The 20,569-nt window shown below is 40.7% G+C and overlaps 1 protein-coding gene, 1 long non-coding RNA gene and 1 pseudogene across 2 annotated transcripts in view; 1 reads left to right on the forward strand and 2 right to left on the reverse strand.

Annotated features, from left to right (window-relative positions):
* Window positions 1-5,009, reverse strand: part of LOC141492513 (uncharacterized) — a 41,275-nt gene extending 36,266 nt beyond the window's left edge. The window contains exons 1-2 of the long non-coding RNA XR_012469943.1: window positions 4,877-5,009; window positions 1,995-2,113 (exon numbers count right to left, since the gene is read on the reverse strand). This is a non-coding gene — a long non-coding RNA (uncharacterized LOC141492513). The remainder of the gene's footprint in view (window positions 1-1,994; window positions 2,114-4,876) is intronic.
* Window positions 1,189-20,425, forward strand: CYP51A1 (cytochrome P450 family 51 subfamily A member 1). Its single transcript, XM_074192844.1, has 10 exons — window positions 1,189-1,395; window positions 2,980-3,078; window positions 4,829-5,005; window positions 6,314-6,440; window positions 7,231-7,405; window positions 11,574-11,693; window positions 12,098-12,293; window positions 13,101-13,196; window positions 13,843-14,011; window positions 18,866-20,425. Exons 1-10 carry the CDS (start codon window positions 1,189-1,191, stop codon window positions 19,069-19,071), a joined length of 1,572 nt encoding a protein of 523 aa, XP_074048945.1. The 3' UTR covers window positions 19,072-20,425.
* Window positions 8,737-9,676, reverse strand: LOC141492510 (superoxide dismutase [Mn], mitochondrial pseudogene; annotated as a pseudogene).
* Window positions 20,426-20,569: the final 144 nt, after the last annotated feature.

A 20,569-nucleotide genomic window follows, 5' to 3' on the forward strand; every position in this document is an offset into this window, starting at 1 on the left:
AACCCCACTGACTTGCAGGAAAAAGCTGAAAAAAGAAAGCAAGTCCTGGGTGCGGAGCCAGGTTTCTCCTCCCGGCTTCCCTCCACAGGGACCTTTCCTGTTTGCTCGGGTGCAACACCGTGCAGTGCCATCTAGGTGGGGCTTCCTCTGTGCCAGGCCGTGGGACAAGGTGCGAAAAATGCCAAAAAGAGGTCAAAAAGAGGCAAAAGACAGGCAGAAGAAGCCTCAAGAAGGTGGCGGTTCCATGGGGGCTCAGCCCCCCGCGGGCCTGACCTCTGGCCCTCGTCACCTGCCCCGCTTGCCTCAGTGGCCGCCTCCGGGAGACGAGCAGGAGGGAAGGCCAATGGGGCTGTGCGCCGAGGCGCGGGCGGGGCCGGGGGCGGGGCGGGGCCGGGGCGTGTCGGACGCCTCGGCCTGCTCCTCCCCCGCAGCCCCGCAGGCCGCCCGGGTGGCAGCGCCGCGGCCCCGGCTCTGCCCGCCACTCGGGGCAGGGCCCGGGCGCGGCCTCGTGCCCACCTCCGGGGAGCCCGGCCCCGCCCCCCGCGCCTCGCGGCGGCCGTGACGCGCCATAGGCCGACATCACCTCAGCCGCGGCTCCGGCAATCAGCGCGGCGGCGCCCGCCCCCGCCGCCTCCGCGGATGGCTCCGCCGGCCGGCTCTCCCCTCCCCCGCCAAAAGTAGTTCCTCGGCGGCGCCCCGCGCCCTTCCGGGGCTTTCCGCGAGCGCGCCTCAGAGCCGCGGACTCGCGGGCCGTCGCCCCGGCCCCCACGCGGCTCCGGCGCCCCGCGGGGCGCCCCGACCTCCTCGCCGGCGGCGGCGTAGGGACACGCGCTCGGAGGGTGCGCCGCGTCCCGGGGCGGGCGCGGAGGCGGGGCCTGAGCCGAGCCCCGCCCCCGCCCGGTGACGTAGCGTGGCGCGAGCCGCGGGGGCGGGGCCTGGGCCCACCCCCTGCCCGGGTGACGTAGCGTGGCGCGAGCGCCCGGGGGCGGGGCCGGGGCGGGCCGGGGGCGGGGCCGGGCCATGTAGGGCGGGTGAGCGGCCCCCGCGCCGCCGCCGGCTCGGGCTGTCCTCCCTCCCTCCGTCCCTCCCTCCCTCCCTCCCTCCCGCCCGCCCAGCCGCGCTCCGCTCCGCTGTGCCGCTCCGCTCCGCGCTCCGCTCCGCTCGGGCTCGGGCCCTGTGCGCGGCGGGATGGCGGCCCCGGCCTCCGGGACCCTGCGCGGGGCGGTGGCGGCGGGCACCGCGGGCTCGGCGGCGGCGGCCGCGGCGGGGATGGCGCTGCTCGGCGCGCCGGAGGGCGGCGGCCGCCTGTGGGCCCTGCTGGCCGCCTGCGTGTGCGCGCTGGGCCTGGCCTACCTGCTGCGCCGCGGCCCCCGGCAGCCGCCCGCCGGAGCCGGGGTACGGCCGGGGCGTTGGGCGGGACCTGGCGGGCTCCGGCCGCGGGGCCTGGGGGCCGGGGAGGGGAGGGGAGGGGGAGGAAGAGAGGAGGAAGAGGGGGGGAGAGAGGAGGGAGAGGGGAGAGGAAGGAGAGGGGCGAGAGGGAGAAGAGGGGGAGAGGAAGAAGAGGGGTGAGGAAGAAGAGGGGTGAGGAAGAAGAGGAGAGGAAGAAGAGGGGGAGAGGAAGAAGAAGGGGAGGCAGAGGAAAAGGAGAGGAAGAGAAATGGAGGAGAGGAGGAAGAGGGAGGGACAGGAGAAGCAGAGGAGAAGAAGGAGAAAGAGGGGAGAGATTGAGACATAAGAGAAATAGAGGAGAAGAGGGAGGGACACAAATAGAGGAGGATGAGAGGAAGAAGAGGGAGGATGACAAATTGAGAAGGACAAGAAGAGGGAAGGAGACTGAGAAATGGAAGGATGAGAGAGGAAGAGAACAAAGTGGAAGGGAGGAGAAAGATAGGAGACCAGGACGGGAAACAGGAAGGAAGAAAAGACAGAAAATTAGTATCTGAGGGAAGCAAGAGTCTTAAGGATAGGGATAAGGAGGCAGAATTTATAGCTACCAGTCATTTCTCTTTGTAGACTGGAATCTTTTGGGGGGTGTAGGTGGATGGCACAGTCAGAAGGGGAGAACAGCAGGCCACGCCATTGTTCAGAAGGTAGAGGCCTCCAGGGATGGCTCCTGAGTAGAGAGAAGCAGAAGTTGGCACGTGTGCGCGTGAACTAAGGCTAGAGAACCTGGGATGGTACTTGGGTTGCAGAAGGGCAATGGAAGAGAGGGGAGGGGGGTGTGGACTTTTTCTTCACCATTGATTATAAACTTGATTTCCAGGAAACTAATGCTAATGGTCTCATTTGGCACCCTCAGAAGGATTATTTATGGTTAATTGTCAGAGTTCAGGTTAAAGCAAAATTCATATTAAAGTTTCTTTTCATCCTGCCTCCCTTTTTTTGCTTAGCTTTTAATGTTCCTTGTTCACTGATAGGTATATTACTTTTATTTTTCTTCCTTCCTGTCCCACCATTTACTAATAGTCTGGAAACTGAAGTTGAGAGTATTAGAAGAAATGGAGGCAAGAATACATAACACTGCAACCCTCCCCCTTTTTGTTGCTTCCTGACTCTGAAAATTTGTCCTTCTTTATTGGTGGCAGTTTTTGCAGCATCCTCAGCTGTGTTCAGAGTCAGAAACCACAGTGCTGTTCCATTCTGAACTTTGTGTCTTTATAACAGCTACTATGCAACATATGATGCTTAGCTATTCTTTCTTTTTTTCTTTAAAGCAATGGAATTGTCTTGCCCAATAGCTAGGCAATGAAGTTTTTGAGTTTAGATTTGAACTCAGGTCCTCCTGATACTAGGACCAGTGCTTTATCCACTGCACCACCTCACTTCCCCTTGTTTTGCTATTTTTTACATTACTTTCATAATGCTCCCATCCTTGGTATTATTTTTTAAAGTTTTGGTTTTACATTGAATTTTTTGAAACTGCATTTGTTGTAAATGGATCTAAAAATAAATTACTCTTTTTTTTTTTTTCTCTTTCAGAAAAGCCCTCCCTACATTTTCTCTCCTATTCCTTTTCTTGGACATGCAATAGCATTTGGGAAAAGTCCTATTGAGTTTTTAGAAAATGCATATGAGAAGGTAAGTCCATTATTTGAGTCAAGCCAAATCTACTTTGTGTATTAATAAAATTTAGATGAGCTTTCCTAAGTTTTCCCTTATTCATTCCTCCCAAGATTCTTGATAATGTATGTATTTTTTTATTTTGAGTTTTACAATTTTCCCCCCTAATCTTACTTCCCTCCCCCCCCCACCACAGAAGGCAATTTGTCAGTCTTTACATTGTTTCTATGGTATACATTGATCCAAATTGAATGTGATGAGAGAGAAATCATATCCTTAAGGAAAAAGCATAAAGTATAAGAGATAGCAACATCAGACTGTAAGATAGCAGTTTTTTTTCCTAAATTTAAGGTAATAGTCCTTGGTCTTTGTTCAAACTCCACAGTTCTTTCTCTAGATACAGATGGTATTCTCCATTGCAGACAAGTCCCAAATTGTCCCTGATTGTTGAGCGAGTCCATCAAGGTTGATCATAGCCCCATGTTGCTGTTGGGGTTTGCAATGTTTTTCTGGTTCTGCTCAACTCACTCAGCATCAGTTCATGAAAATCCCACCAGGCTTCCCTGAATTCCCATCCCTCCTGGTTTCTAATAGAACAATAGTATTCCATGACATAATATCTACCACAGTTTGCTAAGCCATTCCCCAATTGAAGGACATTTACTTGATTTCCAATTCTTTGCCACCACAAACAGGGCTGCTATGAATATTTTTGTACAAGTGATGTTTTTAACCCTTTTTCATCATCTCTTCAGGGTATAGACTGAGTAGTGGTATTGCTGGATCAAAGGATTTGCACATTTTTGTTGACCTTTGGGTGTAGTTCCAAATTTCTCTCCAGAAAGGTTGGATGAGTTCACAGCTCCACCAACAATTTGATAACATATTTTCCCCCTATTTTCAGTGTCTGTTCTTTCACATACTTTTCCTTTATGATATATACAGTATTTCCCTCTTTATTCCTTAATCTCTGAAACTATACCGACCTCCACTCGACCTGAGTGCAGATAGATGGTAGGAAACCCCTCCCTCTGGAAGTCATCCTGGGGACTGGGCTTTCTAGGACAGTGTCAAAAGGTACCATCTTAAAACAAGTTCCCAGTTTGGATGGATTAGGGGAAGGGGAGGGTCCCTTTCTCCCTTTAAGGTCAGTCAGTAACCATCAAGTTTCTACTTACGTGCCAGTTAGCATTAAGCTTGGTACAGAGAAAGGCAAAGGGCAGTCCTGGCCTTTGAGGAGCTCACAGTCTAATGGGGGAGATTTAAATAATAAAGAAACTGAAAAATGGGACTGGAGATGTGACATGATGAAAACCTGCTACCACCTGACTAATACTTGATGAGACCAGGGTCTTGAAGGAGTTCTCCAGGGCCATTGATCACTCCAATCAGGGAAGGAAGGGTTCCCAGGACCAAAGGGTAATGAGGAGACTTGAGAGTCATTTGTTCCCACTTAGGCCACAGGTCCATTGGGTGTAAATTATGGAAAGACAAAATTATGGTACAATATAAGGGAACACTTCTTAATCATTAGACTTGTCTAAAAGTGGACTAAGTTACCTTAATAGTGAGCTTCTTGTTACAAAGGGCTACACATGGAGGCTGGCTATGACTTGTCAGGGTAGTTGTAGATGGATTTTGTATTTCAAGTAATGATTGGACTAGATGATTTCTGAGATGCCTTCTGTTCTTATAGTCTAGAAAAATTGAATATTTTGTTTCTGATTCCCCTTAATCACATTGTCTTATATACTCTCTTCCTTCCCAGTATGGCCCAGTATTTAGCTTCACAATGGTGGGCAAAAAGTTCACCTACCTCCTTGGCAGTGATGCTGCTGCCCTGCTCTTCAACAGTAAGAATGAAGATCTGAATGCAGAAGACGTTTACAGTCAGCTCACCACGCCGGTCTTTGGAAAAGGAGTTGCGTATGATGTGCCGAACCCAGTACGTGTTACTTTTTAGGAATTGATAGGAGTTAAATGTTTTAACCTAGAATGCCAATTAACTCTTTTGGTGCTGCAAAGTTTTTTTTTTTTTCCTCTTTCATCCCAGTGCTGGATATTTTGGGGGCCAAATTCAGGCCAAAATAATGAATTTCACAAGGGATAATTATAGTTGTAGTTTATGTGAGTTTTTTCCTAACTACCCTATAAATGAATCTAAAAGAAGTAAATAACAAATAAAACTTGCAGTAAATACTGTATTTTTCAACATAACATGCTCCTGCGCCAAAAGAGTTAAAGTGGTGATGGCATCAGCAATGGCAATCATTCTCAAACTGCTTATTGATGTTATTAAGGAATCTGACCTAGTTTTCTAGTGCAGAATTATCTTTTAATAGTTGCTACTAATTACTAACCTTGAGTTAGTAGGGTTTGGGGAGAGGGATGTGTGTCAGGGGACAAAGAAGGCAAATGGGTACAGAATGACCATACTGAATCAGTGGAAAATTTGAAGGGTTTGATCGTCTTGTTTTTTGACTGTGGTACTGAAGGGAATAAGGTTGAAGCATGGAGTACTTCTTTGAGGGGAGATATTTAAGACAGAAGGCAACTTGAAGGCATTGGATGCTAAGAGATGGGGGAAGGGCACCTGTTTTGCAGTTTATTTAAGTTTGTAGATTGCTAATTTTGGTATAGTTTTTTTTTTTTAAAGAAAGATTTTATTTTCCCCCTAATCTTGCCCCCCCCCCAAGAAGGCAGTCAGTTAATCTTTACATTGTTTCCATAGTATGCACTGATCTAAGTTGAATGTGATGAGAGAAATCACATCCTTAAGGAAGAAAAATAACATAAGAAATAGCAAAATTATATAAGATAACGTTTTTTTTTTTTCCTAAATTAAAGGTAATAGTCTTTGGTCTGTGTTCAAACTCTCCACAATTCTTTCCCAGGATATAGATGGTATTCTCCATCACAGATAGCCCAAAATTGTCCCTGATAGTTGCTGGAATGAGCAAGTCCATCAAGGTTGATCATCACCCCCATGTTGCTGTTAGGGTGTACAGTGTTTTTCTGGTTCTGCTCATCTTGCTCAGCATCAATTCATGCAAATCCTTCCAGGCTTCCCTGAATTCACCATCCCTCCTGGTTTCTAATAGAATAGTAGTGTTCCATGACATACATGGTATAGTTTTTTTTTTTTATCTTTTTTTTAGAATCTGGATTTCTGTGAGATATATTAAGTAGATTTCATATAATTTTAAAAATGTATTCCTTCTAGGTCTTTAAATATTTAATTCATTTTTTGAAGGTATTCTTGGAACAAAAGAAAATGTTAAAAACTGGCCTTAATATAGCCCATTTTAAGCAACATGTTTCAATAATTGAACAAGAAACAAAGGACTACTTTGAAAGCTGGGGAGAAAGTGGAGAAAAAAGTAAGCAAAATTTTAAAAATGGATTCTATTATTATTGCCTGAACTTTAAATTTCCAATAATAGAGATTTTTGCTTTTTAGAGGGGAAACTTTTTTTGGTATCTGTTTTGGCATCATCTTAATTTCTTGATATCTTCTTTCTAGCTCCTCTATCCCCCAATTCTTTGAAATAGAAATTGTGATTGGAATGGAAATAAAATGATAAGTATAGACTTAAATATCTTAAGTAGAAAATTTTATGGCTTCTTGGATTTGGCTACTTAAAGTAATATGTTCACAGTTTATTAGCTCAGGTAAATGAGTAAGGCTAAATGTCAAGTTTTATGATTTAAAATTTCATAAAATTTGAGATAGAAATGAATGTAGAAGTCACTAAGATTTTTTTTGCAAAATAGGAAACCAATTTTACTTTTCCTATAATTACAAAATTTTAAATTGAGCATTCAAATTCTGCTTCGGAGTGTAATTATACATTGAGGAAAGTAGAATTCATATAAGTGAGTTTTCCATCTTAGCTAGAAAAATTACAAATGATGCTGGAAATATTTTCTTTTTTTTTTTTTAATTTTTTTCCTAGTGAGGTCCCTGCTATGTATGTTTGTATGTGTGTGTGTGTGTGTGTGTGTGTGTGTGTGTGTGTGTGTGTATAAAAACAGAAACAATGTTCATCTTCATTTCTGAATGTCCTCTAATGAAAAGGCCAGGTCCAGATTCAGAACCCTGGCAGGGGATATCTCAGGAGAGGCTCTGAAGAGGAGTACCTCAAGCTGGATTCTTTGTCTCTTCCTCAGATTTGTTTGAAGCCCTTTCTGAGCTTATCATTCTCACAGCGAGCCATTGCTTACATGGGAAAGAGATCAGAAGCCAGCTGAATGAAAAAGTGGCTCAGCTTTATGCAGACCTGGATGGTGGCTTCAGCCACGCTGCCTGGCTTTTGCCAGGTTGGCTGCCTTTGCCTAGTTTCAGGTACTTACAACACAACCTGGTTCATCTGACTTAGAATTTTGGTGGTGCTTTGTTGTTGCTTTTGGGGACTCCCAGTGTGAAATTTCCTCTACTGATGTAGATGAGCATCCCTAACTTGGAGTTTTTGAGGGTTTGGGATTCTGAGAAGGGACTTCTGGGGTATGGGTGCTGGGGCAGAAGGTGAATTCAAGCTTTCATGTTTGCAGGCCCACACTGCTTCTCCTGTCATGTCATTTTCTGTAGGATTGGTATGCCTTGCTTTCAGAAAAAACTGACAAATGAAGGCCAGATTTATGAAACCAATTAGGGGGTGCTTACTTCCAATATTAAAAATGACCACAGGGCTCCTTTAACTATTGAGCTCATTGAAAAGAGAGTTAGGCAGCTTCCTGTTGGCCCTGGACTCAGGAAGATCTGAGTTTAAAATTTATCTCATTCTGGTTTGTGACCCAGTTCAGTTATCTGTTTGCCTCAGGTGCTTCCTCTGTGAAATGAAGATAAAAATGGTACCTCCCTTCCAGGATTGTAGTGAGGATTAAAGGAGATGTGAAAAAGTGCTTTGCAAATCTTAAAGCACTACATCAATGCTATTTTTTTAGTATAACTGTCATTGGCATTGGCCTTAGATGTATGAGTGTATACTCCTGTTTGGGGGGGTCTTCTCTTTTTTTCATACTCGGTGGTTTTAATTATTGCTCTTCATGCAATTCTTAAATCTAAACATCCATTTCTTGTCTCTCTTGATTTCCAGTACTTTATTACCAACCACCTGTTAATAGTTCAAATTGAATGTATCTTAACCAAACTCATTTTATTTTTTTTTATTTTTTAAATATATTTTTATTTATTCCATTAAACATTTACCAATTACATGTAAAATTTTTAAGATTTGCTTTTTTAATTTCAAATTTCAAATTCTCTTTTCCCTCCTTCCCCTCCTTCATTTGACATCACTGTTATTCAAAGTGGAGAATTGATTGTATTATAATTACTATACCACAGGATTAAAGACCTCCCTAGAAGCAATTATCTTAAGAAGGAAAGTAAGTGGACTGTGCTTATTTTTGTTTTAATCATGACAAGTCATGCTGCTCATTAAGCACATAGGCTAACTGAAACATTCACAAGACCCACACTCAATACCTAAGTTATTATGCATACTTATTGCACAAAACCAAAAAGTTTTGAAAAATAAGAACTCTTTCACGGCATTAAACAATTTGCTTAAGAGCACATATTTTAACAGGTAACAAGAGTTGACAAATTACAGTGCCATACACTACAAAAACAGCTTCAACAAGAGCAAATGTTTAAACAGTGAATATGTCACCACTTTACTTTTTACAAGTCAAATATCTTTCAGTCACATTCTCCCAATTAATTACATTCCAGATTGCTTTTAGGTAATCAGGTGTAGCATTTTTATACTGAAGATAATAAGCATGTTCCCAACACATCAATTCCCAATAGAGGAATAAGACCTGTAGTTAGTTCCTTGCAAAGGATCCTGATTAGAACAAGCAGCGATCTGTAGCCGTTTTTGCTCCTTATTGAAGCCAAACCAACCCCAACCTGAACCTTGAACACCAACTGACACAGCTGTCAACTTCTCCTTAAATTTCTCAAAAGAACCAGTATCACGGTTGATGGTTCCAGCGATTCCCCTTTGGGTTCTCCTCCACCATTTGGTCAAAGGTTTGTCCAGAAAATAGTGTGATTGATATGACCACCACCATTGAACTGCAATGCAGGCTGAAGGGATACCTGAGAAGTAACATCACCTTTTGCCAAGGCCTCTTTATATTTGTCTTCTGTAGCATTCAGGTTATTCACATAAGTGGCATGATGTATGCTGTGATGCAACTGCATGATTTGTGCATTGATATGAGGTTCCAATGCACCGTAATCATAAGGCAAGTCTTGGGAGGCTGTGCTTTGGTCTGGAGCCCAAGCATCCCAAAGCTGGTACTAATTTATTAGTTCTCCTTCATGTCAGCCCGCACAGCATGGTAGCCATGGCCAGAGGTGGCTGCACCGACGCTGGCCCAGAGCACAAACCGTAGCTGAGCGCACAACAACTAAACTCATTTTAAAAATTACTTTTATTATTACTTTTCTAAATTGCCATATTTTTGTTGACTATACCATTTTTCCAGTCACTCAGGTATGTAACCTTGGCATTATTCTTAGCTCATTACACTTTTTCCGACAGATCTTTTCAAATACCAAATCTTATAGTTTCAACTTGAAATTGTTTTTGAATGCTTACTCTCTACTCACACAGTCACTACCTTTGTTTTGACTCTTCTCCCCTCTTATCTGGATGGACTCCTTTAGTAGCCACCCAGCTGGTCTCTTGGCCTCATCTCTGTTACTCCCTGTTCCAGTCCATCATACACATCTGCCAAAGGACTTCTGCTCAGGTGCAGGCCTGGCCAGCCAACATTGTGACTCATCCTGCCCTCCCTCCATTGTCTCTGAAAGAAAATCTACACTGCTCTTTATCATTTGGCCTCAACCTCCCTGCCCTACAAGTAAATTCTCTGACTGGGCCCCCTTCTCATATCTCCTGATATCCCTTGTTTCCTTCCAGAAATGGTTCAAGTGCCATTCTCTAGGGGATACTTTTCCTAGTCTTCCAATCACCTGCCAAAATTACTTTGTGGTAATTCCATGTCTTTCTTTTTTGTAAAAAAGTAGTGGTAACCATAAGATAATATTCTTGGATGTACATAGCACTTGAAGCTACACATAGCTATCTAGTGACCCTCAACCACCCTGTGAGGTAGGGGCTGTTATCTTCATTTTACCAGATGAGGAAACTGAGGCAGTTAAGTGAGGTGACTGTCCTGGGGTCACCCAGCTACTTTAGGCTTAGTGTTTTAATCATTGTGCCTTGTGATAGAGTATAAGCTTCAGTAGTTCCAGTACAAGGACTGCTTCCTTACTGTAGGTGCTTTATGAATGATGGAGAAAATCAGGAGAAAAAGCTGCATTTCTGCAAAATGCTAGGAATGTCTTTTGAGATTAGAAGTCATCCTTGACTTTTTTTCCCTACATCCCATCATTGATGTTTTTTGTTTTTCTTTTTATACTATGTTTGCAATTCCATTGCTTTCAGCCTCCTATTCTTATCCAGATTTAATTGATTAATCCTAATTAATTGGTTCCCCAGGCTATAGTTTCTTCCAGATTAATTTTTGGACTGTATTATAAGGTTATTGATTTAGAATTGGAAGGGATTTTAAAGGTCTTTTTAAAAGATCATACCTTTAATTTTACAGGTGAGGAAAATGAGGCATGGAATAATTAAGGGAATTACTTGCCTGAGGGCACATGAGTATTAAGTGACAAATTGAGCATTTGAATGTCAGTTAACAGAGTATCAGAAATCTTCAGTGATCTCCCATTTTTTTTTTTAACAGGATGGGGTCTATTTTGTTGAAACCATCTCTGATCCCAGCATACTTTTGTAGTCGTTTCCCACCCTCCATGAACCTCCTGCTCCAATTGGATCAGTCTTGAATATACCTAATTGATTTTGACTTCAAAGTTAGCCCTGCTGGAAGTATCTTTCTCTTTTACCTAACTTACTTGTTGAGTTTGTTAACTTTAATTCTTCACTCTGAGATATTTAATGCAGTGTTGGGCCTGGAGAAACTATCCACTATGTTGGTTCATTGTTCAGGGTTTGGGGTAGGTTCTGAGGTAGGGAGAAACTAGAATAGGGTTTGTCCTTCTTATTAACCCCTCTGGGGGAGGTGGAAGAGAAGAATTCTGATTTTAGAGAGAGGGAAAGAGCGGAGAAGAGGAGAAATGGAGAAGTGGAAATGACAGAGGAATGAGGAGCCATGGAAAGCAGGAGCAAAGCTGTTAGAGGTGGACTCATGCTGCCTGCCTCCTTATCAAGCTATCTGTGTTTCAGTTAAAATTCTCTTTAAAAAAGCCATGTTTATTTTCATTCACAATGGAAGGGGGTGTTTAGTAATAAGAGAGGATGCTTAATAAAACAAATAAATGCCAAAGCCACTATGTCTCTTAGGTTAGGCATTTAGATTCATTTTAAAGTGGATCCTTTGTAACTGGAATTTTGTTAAAACTAAGGAAATGAAAAGTAATTTTTAATTATTTCTAACTTTTTGCATAATTCATAATTTCTGAATTCTAGGCGCCGGGACCGAGCACATAGAGCAATCAAAAACATTTTCTATAAGGCAATCCAGAAGCGTAGGAAGTCAGAAGAAAAAATTGATGATATTCTCCAAACTTTACTAGAGTCTACTTACAAGTAAGTGAAAACTAGAGGTAGACATCTTGCCTGAACCAAAGTAAATTACTTCATAATTTTGCTTAATGTTTTATATTTCTGTCCTCTGACTGGCACAAGTTTATTTTTAGCTGATTTATGGGCATTAAAGTTGTATTAAGTTATTTTAGCTAAATGTCTCCCAATTAATGTGAAAAATAAGGAATTGAAGAGTTGAACACTGAGGAAGTATGTCTTTGTTAAAAGAAGTTCCTGTGTCCTTCACCTTTCTACTGTTTTCTCCAGGGAAATGTGAACGTTAATGAATTGTGATCTTAAAGAAAATAAACCTCATGACATCTCCATTGCCTTGAAAATCTTACTGCCATTCAAAGGTGTCTGTGGGACTGTTTCTGGGCCTCAGTTTGTCTGGTTGACTTCTGCAGGGATGGGCGGTCTCTGACAGATGATGAAGTTGCTGGAATGCTGATTGGGCTTCTCTTAGCGGGGCAGCACACGTCCTCCACCACAAGCGCTTGGATGGGTTTCTTTTTGGCCAGAGATAAAACACTCCAGGAAAAATGTTTCTTAGAACAGCAAAATGTCTGTGGAGAAGATTTACCTCCTTTAAATTATGATCAGGTTTGTTTGACTTTTGGTTTCCAATAAAAATCCTCAGTAGTGTCTCAAAGGGCAGTTTTGGAGGTGAGTGGTTAGTTACTAGATTTGAGACTTCCCTTGTAGTTGCATTTTCTACTATTTCTAATAAAATTCTAAGCCTAGTTAACTTCCTGTTTTCAAGTGTCCTACCTCTTAAAATTAAGTCATGTAGAAGGAGTTTGTGCCATTGAAATGGCATATGTTTTCCACTTTACCTGAAAACTGAGAATGAACATAAGGGAAATGTGAATGCTGTCTTGAGATCCCATCATCTAGCTTCAGTGCTAACTATGCCTTCCTTTGAACATTCCAATTGTATGTTTCCCCTTTGCCTCTGCTTCAAATTCTTAGCTGCCAGGATCCAGGACAGGAAGTTGTTCACTGTGGCTCGTGTATGGCTCTGTCTTCATAGACTCCTTAAAAATCCCCAGTCCCTTGTTGGGAATAGATGATAACTGGAGGAACTGGCTGAAAGAGCATGGGAAGGTTCTGTGACTTGCTCAGGTTTTGAAGAAAGTAGAGAACCAGGATTGGAAGCCAGGACTTACATTCTCTTGCCCACAGAGCATGGTTCTCCAGCTAGCATGGCCTGACTGGTCGTGTCCCTGTAGAGCCAACCTCTCTTGACAGTAGCAGGTGCTTCCTTGGCCCTTGAGATGCCTCTGAGGATAATGCAGATTATCAAATACAATAATAAAGCAGAAAAATGTCCTGGAGGGTTTGATTAGTGAAATTTTACTTGTAATAATTGTTGTTAATAAAGCAGCTCACAGGTTTTTCTCTTTTTAGCTCAAAGATCTACATATGTTAGATCGATGTTTAAAAGAAACATTAAGACTTAGACCTCCTATAATGACTATGATGAGATTGGCCAAAACTCCGCAGGTGAGTATTTCTAGTGAATTTTAAGATTTTAAAAACAAATACTTGGAAAGGATTAGCTATCAGAGACCTAGACCAGCTCCCTCATTTTACAGAGATCCCGAGAGGCGGAGGAGCTTGTTCAGGGCACCCAGGGAGAGTCAGGCTCATTAACAAGCTCTAAGCATCTGCTGTGTGCTGAGGATGCAAAGAAAGGAGCAAGACAACCTCTGCCCTGGAACTCCTGGCCTGATGGGGAGATGCAAACACTGTGCAGGCGCAGTCCATGTGGCAGAGGGAAGACCCTGAGCAAGCTGGGGAGGCAAGATTTGGACCTTGTCTTCATTTGCTGAACTGCCCTTTCTCTGCCTAGGCCGATTTTTATAGGCAGGACACACTATTCTAGAAAACACAAGACCCCAGTGAAAGTGATACCTAATTGAGAACTTTCTTAGCAGTAATTGCCACTCGGAGAAGATCTACCTAATCATGTAATGTAATGTAAGTTTATGATAAAATGGTGTATTTGTAAACCACCTGTCACCTAGCTAGATTTTTATGATTTACAATTATATATTGGTGCTCACTTCTTTTATGGGGTTGATTTCAATTAATTTGCAATATATTTGAGTCTCTTAAAGAAAATGTATTGTGTTCCTTTAAATTGTAGACTGTTGCAGGCTATACAATTCCTCCCGGTCATCAGGTGTGTGTCTCTCCTACTGTTAATCATAGACTTAAAGACTCTTGGATAGAACGCTTGGACTTTAATCCTGATCGATACTTGCAGGATAATCCTGCATTGGGTGAGAAGTTTGCATATGTGCCATTTGGAGCTGGTGAGTTGACTGCAGGCTTATTTTTATATGCATGTTACTATGTTTTTATTTTGTTCAATATTTCCTAGTTATATTTTTAAACTAAAGTTTATTGATATTTTGTTTCTTCTGTCATCATAGTTACTCTGGTATCTCTTCCCTTTCCCTTTCTAGGGAGCTATCACATATGATAAATAGTAGTTTTTTAGAGAGGAAGAAAAATGGATGCAACTGATTGATACAGTGAAAAAAAGTCTAATGAATTGTAAACTTACTTCCACAATGGGGTGGGTTGGGGATGTTCATCCCATCTCTTCAATCAAGTCCTGTTGTATTTCTTCTCATTTTTTTAGGTGCCATTTTTTTCCATTTATATTGTTGTAGGTATTATGTATATTGTTTTCTTGCCTCTGCTGACTTCATTCTGCATCAGTTCATAGAGATCTTTCCTTGCTTCTCTGTAATGCATCACATCTATCATTTCTTACTGTATAATAGCAATCCATTACATTCCTGTACCACAATTTGTTTAGCCATTCCTCCGTTGATGAGTATCTATTTTGTTTTCATTTCTTAGCTATCACAAAAAATTCTGCTATAAATAATTTGGAGTAGATGGGAACTTTTCTTACAGATGGTTTTCTTGGGGTATAACTTAGGGATGGTATCTAATTCAAAGACTATGGACAGTTTAGTATTTTTACCATAATTTCAATTGCTTTCCAAAATGGTTTCAATATTTCACAACTGCACTAGCAGCATATTAGTGTGACTATCATTCCATGACCGCTCTATCAGAAACTTGTCATTTTTTTCAGTTTGCAGAGTGTGAAGTAAAACCTTAAATTCTTTAAATTTTTATTTCTTTTATTAGTGATTTGGAGAATTTTTTTATATGGTTGTGAATACTTTGTAATTTTTAAAATTTTCATTTATTTAAGGTAAAAGGGGTTAAGTAAGTTGCCCGATGTTACCCAGCTAGGTTATTATTTTTTTTATTTTTATTTATTTTTAGGCTTTTTTTTTGCAAGGTAATGAGGTTAAGTGGCTTGCCCAAGGCCACACAGCTAGGTAATTATTAAGTGTCTGAGGCCGGATTTGAACTCAGGTACTCCTGACTCCAGGACTGGTGCTCTATCCACTGCACCACCTAGCCACCCCTAACAGCTAGGTAATTATTAAATGTCTGAGGCCAGATTTAAATTCAGGTCCTCCTGACTACAGTGCCGGTGCTCTATCCACTCTGCCACCTTGTAATCTTTTTTGACAAGTATTTAATTCATATCCTTTGATCATTTAGTAATTAGAAATGTATATTGTATATAAAATAATTCTTCATATATCTTGGATACAAACCCTTCTTAGGGAAATTTGATATAAAATCCTTTTTCCCCATTCAGCTATTTCCTCTCTTAATTTAGATGCATTAATGTTGTATGTGCAGAAACATTTCAGTTTTAAGTCATCCAAGTTATATTTTATCCTTTTAACTGCCTCTTTCCCTTTGGAATACATCTGTTATATATATACACCTGTGAGAGATGCATGAACTGTTTCCTCTTCTGATTTCTCTATAGTGTGACCTTAAATATTAAGGTAATATTTCCATTTAGAATATGTTGTGAAATGTGGTTGTAAGGTTTCTACCTGACTGCTTTCCAGTTTTCTCAGTGGTGGTTTTTTTTTAAATCAGATAAAGAGTTTTTCCTGGTCAACTGATGTTTTTTACTTAATTAGACACTGGATTATTGAGTTCTCTTTGTGTATCTCTCATCTAGTCTACTCTTTAACCAATGTCAGATAGTTATGACTCCTTTTGGCTTTATAATACAGTTGAAGGTCAAGAAGTATTATTCCCTCTTCCCCTCTCATCATTTCCCTTGATATATTCTTTTTTTTTTTTTAGAAGTTTTTGCAAGGCAAACGGGGTTAAGTGGCTTGTCCAAGGCCACACAGCTAGGTAATTAAATTGTTAAGTGTCTGAGGCCGGATTTGAACCCAGGTACTCTTGACTCCAGGGCCGGTGCTTTATCCACTGTGCCACCTAGCTGCCCCTCCTTGATATAGTCTTGTCTGTTTTTCCAAACAAGTTTGTTCTTGGTTATGTGATTACTTTTCCCATCTTTTTTGTACATGCTTTAAAAATTGGAGTTCAGCCATATCGGCTCCTTCAGATAACTCTACTGTTCTTATTTCCATGGGGAGTTGGTCAGAATTTTGTTTTTGAAAACACTCTCATCACTTTCAGTTGTTTTATTGTTTAGAGCTTTTGAGTGCAGTCACTGAAATTCTTCAAAGTATATACATATATGTCACATTATGTCCTAAAGTCACACCTTGAGTTATGAATTTTAAGTTGTTTTGGATAGTTTTATCTCACTGTACCTCTTCTATTTCATCATCGATCAACATTTCTTCTAGGATCATCCTCCTTTGGTTAGGAAATTTTGTATGTTTATATTTTAACCTCATGAAAATAATATTTCTATTTAAACATCTCCACTCCAAATGTTTGGTTAATTGAATGTTAACCAACTAATTGTTAAGTTATTGGGAAGCAGTTATTCTGACTTTAAACTTGAGTTTCTTCATAAAAAGTGTTGTTAATGAGAAGTTTTTTTAAAAAATATTTTAAAAAAATTTACTAATTGTAAACTTTTTTTTAACAATTTTTAAAAATTTGGATACAAAATTTTGTTCATCAATTCCCAGTTATTTCAGCAATTTGACATCAATTATATATGTGAGATAATGCAAAACATTTCCATGTTGCAAAAGAAAGCAAACAAAACAATAAAATTAAGAGTGGAAAAAAATCTGCTTCAGTCTGCAGTCAAGAGTGGATCAGTTATCTTTCTGGAGGTGGGGAGCTTTTTCATCAGGGATCCTGTGGAATTGGCTTGATGTGGAGAAACAAGAGTCTTCACACTTAATCATCCTTAGAATATTGAGCAAACATTTTAAACATTTTTTTTCTTCCATAAAATGTTTTAAAGTTGTTATACAAACAGCTATTATATAACTGTTATAAAAGGAGAGTAAACCCAGTCTTTTGACATTAATGTTAGGGGCAGCTAGGTGGTGTAGTGGATAAAGCACCTAAAGCACTGGCCCTGGAGTCAGGAGTACCTGGGTTCAAATCCGGTCTCAGACACTTAATAATTACCTAGCTGTGTGGCCTTGGGCAAGCCACTTAACCCCATTTGCCTTGCAAAAACCTTTAAAAAAAAGAAATTAATGTTAATAAGCAAGATTTTGGGGATTTTCATAGTTTGCAAATGCTAAACATCCCCCTTTTACAGCAGGTTTTGTATTGTAAGGACAACACTGATTGTAATAATATTTACTTAATCCTTTAAGGGGCAAAGCATTTTATATTATCTAATTTGGTCTTCACTACAACCCTGAGGAGTTAGGTGCTCCTATGTTCCTTATATACATGGGTTAAGTGTCTTGTCTGGGGTCACATATCTAGTAAATGTCAGAGGCTGAATATGTTCTTAGGTCTTCCTGCCTTTCAAGTTCAGCATGAATGCAAAAGACTTATTCCTGGGCTACCTTTACGTTCATACTTTGTCTCAGTGAAAATTTGACTCTTAAGATCAAAAACCTATATTAAACTTCAGAAAAAATTTCAGTGGAGCAAGAGGGGTGGACATTTAAAGCTTCCATCAATAGAAAGTACTGAGTTGGCAAGAGGCCCAAGTTATTATTTCAGGGTTGCTTGGCTATAGCAGCCTCTTATGAAAAGGAGGTCCCTCTGGTCTCTCCTCTTGGCTCCCCCTTCCCAGCCTCTCCCCCTCTGGTGCTCCCTGGCGGCTTCATGCTTACAAACATGCATAGATTTGAGAAGAAAAGCTGCTGTCTCCTTGGGATGTTGCAGGACTCAGCCTCCCTTCCTTTATTCTAGTACTGCCTACTCGCTTGGCCATTCCTGTCAGACTCTTGGCCCAGGCTCTGTCCCTGAATAAGGAGAAGAGAGGACCAGTGCTAACATTCAGTGTCCTCTCATGGTTATTGGGCACTCCTCTCCTGATTGTTCATTTGCACACAACTCTTCACCTGGTTCCTAATAATGTGTGTCTCCCCAGGCTCCATCTTGTACTCTCTCCCTTTGCTTTTAGGCAACATGCTGAAACCATGATGAGTGTAGCTTTTTCCATTGCCAATGGCCTTCTCAACACTTTTCTTTCCCATCACTTGTTAATGGCCCAGACCTTGTAATAGCTTGTCATTAACCTGTCATGTCCAAACTTCCCCTCTACCCACATTTTCCATGACTAACAGATTTAACCTTCATTTGAATGCTCCCTCCCTCTCTCCTGGCTCTCAAAGAGGACCTGGTTTCCTCTGTGACTCAATGTTGATCTTGTTTAGGTTGACTACTCAGAATCTCTGCTTCCTTCTTTGTAAAGGGGGAGTAGAAGGCTCCTTCCCTACTTCCTGTATTTTTGTGAGTTATTTCATTTGAGTGTGTGTATTCCTTTGCTACCCTTAAGCACCAAGCTTCATACCTTTAGTCATGTAGTGGGTCATCTCCATGAAATGTCTTAACACTTGTCACCTTTAGCCCATCTCACGAAAGTGGTTCATTTGGTGCAGCCCCCTATTCTTTATACTCATGTCCGTGGAGGAGACCTAGCAAATGGCAGAAGCACCTGGTTCTCCATGATCTTCTAGTCAACTGCCATTTACTTTGGTTGTTTGATTCCTCTGTATATCTTGTGTTGGCTTGTGTACATGCTATTTTTAAGTAGAATATCAACTCCTTGAGGGCAGTGTCTGTGTTGTTTGAACTGATTTCCACAAACTAACAACTTAGACATGAAAGTATTTTAATCCACACATCCTCATCTTGTTGCTTTCCTCTTTTAGGTCGGCATCGATGTATTGGCGAAAACTTTGCGTATGTTCAGATTAAGACACTTTGGTCCACTCTACTTCGTTTATATGAATTTGATCTTGTTAATGGATATTTTCCTACTGTGAATTATACAACCATGATTCACACCCCAGATAACCCAATAATCAGATACAAACGAAGAACATGGAAAACCAAGACTGGGAAAACATGCTTGTAGTTTTGTGAGCTATACAGCATTTGTACTAATTTACAAAATGACTTTAATATGTATTGGGGTTTTTGGGTGTGCAATTTTAAAAGAAAACTAATATATGAATCTCTGTGCTATAATTTTTTGTTTACGTGATTTTAGTGACATTCTTCAGATTGTCATGAGTACATTACTGGAGTCAAGCTCATTGAAACATTCTAAAATTAGGCTGAGAAAGATCTATCTCTCTAAACAAATTATTTTTAAGGGCAGTTTTCTAGTATAAATTTTGAGGAAATGATGTGTATATTATTCCAACTGGGAAATCTGCCCTGGACTATGAAGATTAACATTCTAGGGATATATTTAGGCTTACTCCTTTGATGACCAATTGATAAAATTTTTAAAAATTAAGTGCTGCATTTAAATTAAGAGTTAGTTCATGCTTTAGTCAGACCCCTGTTACCTGTGAGAATAGAGTTCTCCAAAATAATCCATTTCCTACATATTGTCACTAGGAAATGACAATTCCAACCATGGTTTGATAAGCTTTTTGACTTTTTTTTAAAGACTATGTTCATTGCTCTTAAACTATAACAAACTAAAATCTTTACTTTAAAAATTATATCTAAATATTTTTACAGTTAATTTTTATACTTAATAATTCATGGATGATAGGACTCCCAACATCTTCCACTGACAGTCTCAAAAGAAGCTATACACTCTCAGGAGCCTATACTTACCTGCTTCAGCAGAATCTCTCCGGATTTCTGGGAGAGAAAAGGGTGCCCGAAATTTGATTGGTACCAGAGATTTGGTTGTTAATATTTTGAATAGGATTAGTTTCTTCCTCCTTTACCTGGATCAGACAGAACACCTGCATCCCCTACCCAATCCCAACCTCCTCCCCACTGCCCTCCCCCTAGTTCTAGTAGAGATAGATAGACTGCAGTTTTGTGTCCCCTGGGATTTTAAGCCTGATCATTATTTATTTAGTCAAATTACTTGCAATAATCCAATAAACGAAGATTGATCTCTTTTGACTGAGGGAAAGAGCGAACTAAATATCAAAACTGTAAAGTTAAATTGACACAGATTAATGTATTTGTTCTAACTTGAAACTTTATACTAGGATTGTGTCTGTATGGGTATGTCTGTGTATGAGAGAGTGAGCATGTATGTGACTATACCGATACTGTGTATTTGAGTGCAGAATTTGTTCTTACTAGGTAAGGCTGAAAATATTCCCTCCTTGAAATATCATGTGTGTCCCAGTAATGTTCTTAGGTAAAATAGTTTTCAGGACTCATGTTGAACTTATCAAATGTAATTCAAGTTCTACTGTTAATTTCTCACATTAAAATAATTTTGGATAAAACAATGAGTTTATTCAGAGTATTTTATTCATACTGAGTGGGAAGAAGAGAATTTAATTTGTCTGTAGATTTTAATTAGATCATCTAATTTTTAATGTACAAATGTATAAATCATGTAAAAAATAATCATATAAAAAAAGCCACATTCA

This window comes from Macrotis lagotis, chromosome 7, assembly GCF_037893015.1.
Source record: "Macrotis lagotis isolate mMagLag1 chromosome 7, bilby.v1.9.chrom.fasta, whole genome shotgun sequence".
NCBI lineage: Eukaryota > Metazoa > Chordata > Mammalia > Peramelemorphia > Peramelidae > Macrotis > Macrotis lagotis.

Coding starts and splice junctions, on each gene's coding strand:
- CYP51A1 (XM_074192844.1), top strand. CDS start 1,189: ATGGCGGCCCCGGCCTCCGGGACCCTGCGCGGGGCGGTGGCGGCGGGC. Junction 3,079..4,828: donor TAGAAAATGCATATGAGAAG/GTAAGTCCATTA, acceptor CTTCCTTCCCAG/TATGGCCCAGTATTTAGCTT. Junction 13,197..13,842: donor GATTGGCCAAAACTCCGCAG/GTGAGTATTTCT, acceptor TTTAAATTGTAG/ACTGTTGCAGGCTATACAAT.